Consider the following 7,677-nt stretch of genomic DNA (forward strand, 5'->3'; position numbering starts at 1 on the left):
TTCCTCTCTTTGAAACACCGGGCACCAGCCGCTGCATCTAAACCTTGACCAGGGATGTTTGAGTGGTTCGATATGTCATGTTTTAAAAACAGCTAAACAAACGTACGAGGACGTGTAAACTTATGAGCGAGACTCTGATTCATTCAGCGGTGAACAGGAGTGTTTACCTCAGGGCCACAGGGAGAATTCACTCATCTCTGACCCAACTGGAGCTAAACAGGCGATGAAGGCTCAGCCCAAGTAAACGGTTTGGTCTTCGTGGGAGAGCTTTACTCTGAACCTGGTGTTTAGTTAGATATCTGCTTCCTGTGCAGTCAACAGCCTCGTGTGGCTGGCTATCAACTCGTGACATGCTCTCACCGAGCGCCGATGTGATCTCGATAAAGTGCACCTCAATACATAGAAAAGACAGAAATAGAAGCAGCCTTTCTTATGGCTTCCTTGGTACTGGTCACGTGGACCTGTGGGGAATAACCGCTGAAGAAAAGAGTCCACGATTTAAACATTGTGGATGATCACACAGAGTTGATTTTTGATTCAACATTTTAGTCCACACTGGTCCACGGAGGCTAAGATCTCAATGTTTATGGTACTAAAGTCACAATAACGCACACTTTACTCTCAAGTTTTTGTAAACAAACAACACTGAAAGCAATGACTGCTGGCAAACAACTGTGGAGGGCACATAACTCAAACTGTATTCATTGAGGTTTCAGCTTCTGGTAATGAACATGTAATTACAGCTTCTTTAGATGTGCTTCAAAGACACCTTCCATCTGCTGGCGTCCCAATCTGGCAGTCTCACATGTTGAGGCTGAAGAGCAGAGAGAACCTTTGGTCACGCACAGCTCTGAAATAAAGGGAAGTTGTTGGCTGCTGTCATGTTATTACACCGCGGCATGATCACAGCATTTACATGACGACTGACCTGGACAGACCTGCAGATGAAGTTCCTGCCATTTAGAATGTGTAAGAACACTGCTGCATGCACTGTTGTGTGTTGCATGCAGCCTTTTTGAGTGGTATACAGCTAGATGCATACACATACTATGAAATAAGTGAATGGAATTTACACATGAGAACTGGCTTTGTCAAACAAGAAATAACACACCTGTGGACTATGTGGAGTCATCAATTAACCTCTATTTTTAGAGGAAACACACTACCTCCACACAGAAGGTGCCCAGTTTAGACACACAGCAGCACCTGAGGGTGGATTTTCTCTCCCTCACACATCTGTTCGTCCTTTTCCCAACTTTGTGTAGCGAAAATCCATCTCCAGAGCGCCTGTCTTGCATCTTACAGAGACAAATGATGTCATAAAATAGAGTATTAAAAACTAAAATATTGAACGGCAAGCACTCTATGTATGAGGAGTTGAAATAAGCTTCGTTAAAATAAAATATTTTGTAAGCAATAATGACCCAAAAAGACGTTATCATGACAGTAGTTTACCAATTAGAAATACATTTCCTCTGTTTAAAAACAAAGTGGAATACTATATAGCAGCAATTACATTTCTTTGAATTTAAAAGCAAAAGGATTGGCAATGTTTGTAGAAGATCGAACATATTCGTTTGGAATCTGCTGATTCTAGTCTTTAATTCTTTTATTTTCGTCCTTTGTTTCTTTTTATTTCACTCTTAATTTTATGTATACTGATATAATTTACTATGGGGCGTACCTAGCTCTTTTTTTAAGAAAGAAATGAAATATTTGTACCAAAATGAAGAAGAAAGAATGAATGAAAACACATGTGCATATAAACGGAGCAACGTCTGGTTGTGAAACACAGGCTTCTGCTCACCTGCCTCACTGTCCCTAACACAGAATCTCATTATTTGTGGTGGTCAGGGTCCGTACACAATGCCAGGTGGCCCACAAAGAATGGGAAATGCATTTTATTATATTTTTGGAAACCATCCAGTGCTAGAAGAGCAGACAACAATGAGCAACATGTACAAATCAATGGGTTTTATAAAATACACAGTGGGAGAAATAGTTAGTCGCTGAACAGACCGTGCTGTCACTGGACATCCAGAGTAGCTTAGCTTTTCCTCAGATCATGTTCACAGTCCTTCACCAGTTCATAACTTGTTGAGGCGCAGAGTGTTGAGACGCACGGGGAGAACAGTGGCGCCTTCAGCGTAGCTGATCTCTCTGAGAATCCCATTCCAGCTCTTCTCTGACTCGTCGTATCTGCAGACAACAGAGGAAGAATGTTACTGCTACTGAGCTGATCACTGATCGTACCGGATTAACCTCAGACAAGCAGGTCGTGTGATCCGCCTTGTTAATAATGGGACAAGGAACATCTGGAGACATGAAGAATTTGAAGGACTCAGACTGTGTTACCCAAGTAAGTTCCAGAGTATTACTGCCATCTGCTGTAGAACTGAGCCCCCTGCAGTCAGTGATATCAACAACAATAGATAGTGAGCTACTGAAACCGACTGTTATGTTTTGGTCTTAGATGTCACAAATTTTTATCATCCCTAATTCTGATTCTGCACCTTCCACAGCCAGAGATCCTTCTGTTGACAAAGTGTATCCAGTGTCTTTACCTCCAAATGTCAGTCATCTCTGTTGGAACTGGATCTTCACTGGTTTCACTGGGCATCATGGCGAAACCCCCCACAGCGTACAGTTGTCCTCCCAGAGACATGAGGCTGAGGGAGCTGCGCTCCTGAGGGAACTCTGTGAACTCAGACCACCTGCACACAGAGGTGAGAGCACCTTCAGCGAGAGCACAGCGCTGAGTCAGCACGCTGGTGTGGGGTGTCGGGCGCTCACTTGTTGGTGCCGATGTCGTACACCTCGGCAGAACTGGTCAGGCCTGCGTCTGTGACCCCTGTCACCACGACTATCTGGTCTTTGTGGACCGTCACGCCGGACAGGGAGCGAGCCGTTGTCAACGGAGCAAGGTCCTTCCACTCGAACTTTGTGGGGTTATAGACACACACCCTCCTCATACACTTTCTGTAGGAAGATGTCAAACAGTCAGTCGTAATGTAGCACTTTTTCATGACAGGCGATCACTCAAGCCCATCAAATGGCAGATCTGCATGGCCCTGATGGGATCAGAGTGCAACTTATGCTATTGGAATTGCAATATTAATTTGTTTATATGTCATACAATTATCTTTTTTATTCATATTTGTTTTCCCCACACATTTATTGATGGTATTGCCAATTAATTGAACTTAAAATGTTTAACAGTATTTTCATTTGGTGTATTTTTCCCTAATAAACACTCATTTCTATTGTTATTGTATAACAATAATAAATATATATTGTTTTTTTCATATTTTATTCATACTTTTTAAAATAATATCTTTTACATTTATGCCCCACATCACCCTGACAGTTTATGATGTGGCCCCACTGGCAGTTGAACTCCCCGCCAGAAAGACTTAATACATATTGAAGTTCTACAGAGCTTTGTTTTAAAAACTTGATCTATAATCGGCTCTCTGCACTGGTGTGCAGCACTTTTATATTATGAAGCAGCCACTGAGTCGCTGAATCATCACTCAGGAATATTAAAATGACTTCCACGAGACCAACCAGCAACGCTACAGTCACATACTTGCTCTCAGATTTTCCCCCGATGACGTAGACAAGCCCCTTGTGTGACACGGCGCCGTGACCGTACACTTGGTAAGGCAGAGGGTCGGACTCGCCCCATTTAAAGGACCTGAAGACAAGAATTTCATATCAGTGTCAGACATGTTTTCATTCCATCACATTCTTGTTTAAAGGATTTAAGTGAAACTAGTTATGTGCTGAATGAGGACACTTCATACGCCAACTCAAATAGATTGTTAGTGGCTGAGCCTCATTGAATAGTGGCGTATAGATGCCCCTAGATGGCACTCTTTATGATTTTGTCCACCGACTGAGCCACTTACTTTTCATGAAACCCATCTTGAAGCTCGATGAAGACCAATGTTGTTTGACTAGATGCCAGAGGTGAAAATGGGTGGCAGTGAGGAGTCAAGACGTTTGCAAGGCAGTAGATAACGCAACCCAGACAAGTCAAGGTCTGACAGTGTCATGACTCCACACCTGTTAACCATCGCACAGTTTGGTTGGCTTTACACTGGTGATGGGCTCATGAGGCTTCATGAAACAGTGTCCTCATTTTCAGAGCCCACTAGATGGCACTCTCTGCTCTAATATCATTGAATTTGAGGCACCACTTCAACGAAACCTTGCATCGTTTTTAAACCAGCAGCACTGAAAATGAGGTCACTGTTTCATGAAGCCTCATTACTATATTACACTGAATATTGTTTGCCAGTTCAAATAGGAATCTGCCTCTACATCTCCATCTCAGTAAATACATGTATGTACGATTAGATATCCTTTATTTAAGTGACATGTTTGAATTTCTCCTCCCGTCGTGGGGCAAAGTTTGAATGCTGTGAGTGAGATTTTCTATTCTTAAAGAGCTCATGGGCCTCACAAAATGACTGGGGCCTTACTGTCTGTCGTAGATCATGACCGAGTCCAGCGCGTGCTCTCCATCCTTCAGCTCCTTCCCTCCAACCACAAAGATGGAGTTCTCCGCCTCGGTCAGGCCGAACAGGCAACGAGGGTTTGGTTGTGCCGGCATTCCTAACCACTCCGAACTGACCGGGTCGAACTGGGGGGGGCAGGACTGGTTAGCGGGACGCAGTGTTGTCGCGACCTATGCTGGAGACACCGTACCTGAAGAAAGTAGGAGCTGAAGGGCTCATCCTTGTCCTCTTCGTTGTAGAGAAGACCACCCACCACGAACACCTGGTTCTGCGTGGTCACCAGGCTGCAGTGGTTTTTGGGAATCTCCGTGGACTCTGACACCACGAAGCACTCGTTTCCGACAGGATCATAAGCGACGGTCCCCGTGTCACTGACCATGAGTATCAAGTCAAACTCGAACATCCCGAAGCGGGGGTTGTTGTTGAGTATCCCCGGCAGGTACCCTTCCTCATCCTCATCCTCACTCCCCTCACCATCCGTGGCCCCATCTCGGCTCACCCTCTTGGGCTTGGGGAGTCGGCCCTTGTGTGCGTCTTTGACCAGATCCAGCTCCTTCTTGATCTCCTGGCTGAAGCGAATGAGCTGGTGTCGCTCCACTTTCTCCTTAAAGTAATCCACCGGCATCAAGCGGAAGCGGACACAGTGCAGCAGTTTTGGCAGTTCCTTCACCCGATCGGTCTCGTCGTGTTTGACCCATTCCATCAGGGATTCGAACACCACTTCTTCTCGCTCCACGTTCAAGGCGTCTGAGGTGATGATGATGGCCAGCTCGCTCGGGGCCAGCTGAAGAAAGTCCTGGTCCCTCACAACCACCTGGTAGCGCTCGCAGATGAACTCCTGCGCCGTCAGAGCCAGCCGAGGACAATCCAGCAGCAGGCCCAGTCTGTAGATGGCCAGGCAGTTCCCCAGCACCAGCTTCTCCTGCAGGTAGGACACACATACCGAGAAGATGGACGGGATCTGGTACATGTTGGCCACCATGAAGATATCCTGGACGTTCTGCTCCGTTAAATTGATATCGGAGGTGTACAAGTAGCGTAAGATCATCCCCATGGTGCTCGGGTCCACATCCTGCAGGAGGATCTCCCGCTTCTTGCTCTCCTCCAGCTCAGACAGGAACATGGCTTTGAAGAAGGGGCTGCTCGCCGCCAACACCAGCCGATGGCAGGGGAACTCCTTCTCCTGGACCTTGAGCACGCAGTCCACAAACTTGTCATTCTCCAGCAGGTCACACAGCCCGTCCTGAAGCAGCGTCTGCTGGTACATCCGGGGCTGCTCCACTGGGTCGATGTTCAGGGCAGCCATTTTGCTCCGCTCATGGAAGGACTGTCAGCACTGACTCCCTCTCCACACTGGCGATCATCTGCTCCGGCCGCTCGCTGCAGCTGTCTGTGGCTGTCAGTCCTGAAGTGCGGCGGGGTATTTATAGACTGGACTCTCACAAAGACTGAGGAATCATGTTGGTGTGTAGGGGGCAAGAACACTCCCCCGAAAACAGCTGAAAGTGGTTCGCTAACAGAGGAGGTGTTTCTTAAGCTGTGAATGACTCGGTTTAAGAAAAAGAAGGGAACTATCTGAGTTGCAGAGTGGCAGCAGAATGTCAGCAGAAGCATCTGGAACGATGACATCACTCAGTGGATAAGCTCTGACTCATGACCACTGTCACTCCTATTATTCAGGACACACTTTATTTTAAGAACAGTCACATCACCTCCATCGCCGTCCTCCATATTGTAACGTTCTATTTGAGAGATTTTACATTCACCCAGATGAAAATGTGACTTACTTCACTACATCTTACTAAATGACGTTAGAATTGATGTTTATCTAATAATCCATCATTGTAAGCTCAGCAAATTTCTGTTCACTGCACAATAAGCCACTCAATCAATAATTTAAGTTTAGAATATTATTTAAATTGCAATTCATTGTACTTTGCAAAAATTTTCACAGTATGTTGTTTTTTTAGATTTAGAATACACAACTCACAATTTATCTTTTTGTTTTTTATCCTTCGAATTGTTTGTTGTGAATGTCAGACACTATGTTTCCTCTCTTTCTTAGAAACAGTTTGTCACTTGTTTTGGTCCTGTACGTACACACAAACCTATTTTGGCAAGAGGTTCAACATTTCATTATTCTACATATCGCTGATGATTTCATGTTGGACTATGAAATGTTAAGTTATATTTGTTTATTCGTGCCTGTCTCCACGCGTGGCTTTGTTTTATTTTGAAGGTGTAACGGAAACGTGTATGCCGGTGTACCACGAAACTATCTCGCTCTTGAGTCCTTCTAAATAATCCACCTCTTCAGAACAGCTCGGTTACAAAATAATCGTTTTTAGTTTATAAAGTAACGATGTCAGCTTTGGTGTCAATCTCATTACATTTCTTGCCAAGTTCGACATACATAAACGCAAATTTACCAATAAGACGCCAACGTTTTTTGCTATAAAAAGAGGTTGAATCTGAAAGCTAAAAAACACTTTTGACGTGATTTATGATATACTTTTCTTTATCTGTTCAATCGTCTTTTTCCGTGTGTTTACCTTATGTTATGTGCTCCTTGTTTATTGTGTTGAATAAAAAAAATGGTAATAAAGGGCGGTGGGGTGGGCGGGGCTTCCTTGTCGGGTCGAGCTGAAGTTCTTTGATGTTGTAACTTTATTAAACCCCCGCTGGGTGACACTGTTTACACACCGAGCGCTTTCAGCAGGAGCGATAATTCAACACCTCGCGCCATCTACTGGTCAAAAGAAGCGTGCAGCTAAGCTTTATTTAAAGAGTTTGGATGGTTGTTCAAATAGCGATGTGCTTTCTTACTGTCGCAATAGCTTTCATTTAAAAAGCGTGAAAACCAGTTATGGATGTCCAAAATAACATTTTCTTCGTGAACAATTACAGTGAAGAAAAACCCACATTCTATTATATAATAAATAAATAATATTAATTATATATTATTATATTCATTTTTTCATCATTATTGTGATCTACTTATTTTTGTTCATTATTGCACGATGTACTGAAGCACTTTCCTACTTGTTGGGATCCTCAGTGACACTGCTTTCTGAAATCTGAACTCTATTTGTTGTAACAATTTTTCTCATCACAATAGTCGCCACCTCTTTATTAAACATCTTTATTATTATTA

The 7,677-nt window shown here is 44.0% G+C and overlaps 1 protein-coding gene across 1 annotated transcript; it reads right to left on the minus strand.

The window, feature by feature from the left end:
- Positions 1 to 1,930: 1,930 nt before the first annotated feature.
- LOC128769976 (kelch-like protein 40a) lies at positions 1,931 to 7,064 on the minus strand. Its single transcript, XM_053884160.1, has 6 exons — positions 4,714 to 7,064; positions 4,488 to 4,648; positions 3,590 to 3,697; positions 2,794 to 2,979; positions 2,565 to 2,714; positions 1,931 to 2,199 (listed from the first exon to the last, which is right to left on the minus strand). Exons 1-6 carry the CDS (start codon positions 5,827 to 5,829, stop codon positions 2,088 to 2,090), a joined length of 1,833 nt encoding a protein of 610 aa, XP_053740135.1. The 5' UTR covers positions 5,830 to 7,064; the 3' UTR covers positions 1,931 to 2,087.
- Between the last annotated feature and the right edge of the window lie 613 nt (positions 7,065 to 7,677).

The sequence above is a fragment of the Synchiropus splendidus genome, chromosome 13 (assembly GCF_027744825.2).
Source record: "Synchiropus splendidus isolate RoL2022-P1 chromosome 13, RoL_Sspl_1.0, whole genome shotgun sequence".
NCBI classification, from domain to species: domain Eukaryota; kingdom Metazoa; phylum Chordata; class Actinopteri; order Syngnathiformes; family Callionymidae; genus Synchiropus; species Synchiropus splendidus.

Excerpts from the sequence above, each read along its gene's own strand:
- LOC128769976 (XM_053884160.1), bottom strand. The coding sequence starts at position 5,829 with ATGGCTGCCCTGAACATCGACCCAGTGGAGCAGCCCCGGATGTACCAG. Across the intron at positions 3,698-4,487 it reads GTCATGATCTACGACAGACA|GTCCTTTAAATGGGGCGAGT; the intron begins GTAAGGCCCCAG and ends TCTTGTCTTCAG. Across the intron at positions 2,715-2,793 it reads TACGACATCGGCACCAACAA|GTGGTCTGAGTTCACAGAGT; the intron begins GTGAGCGCCCGA and ends CTCTGTGTGCAG.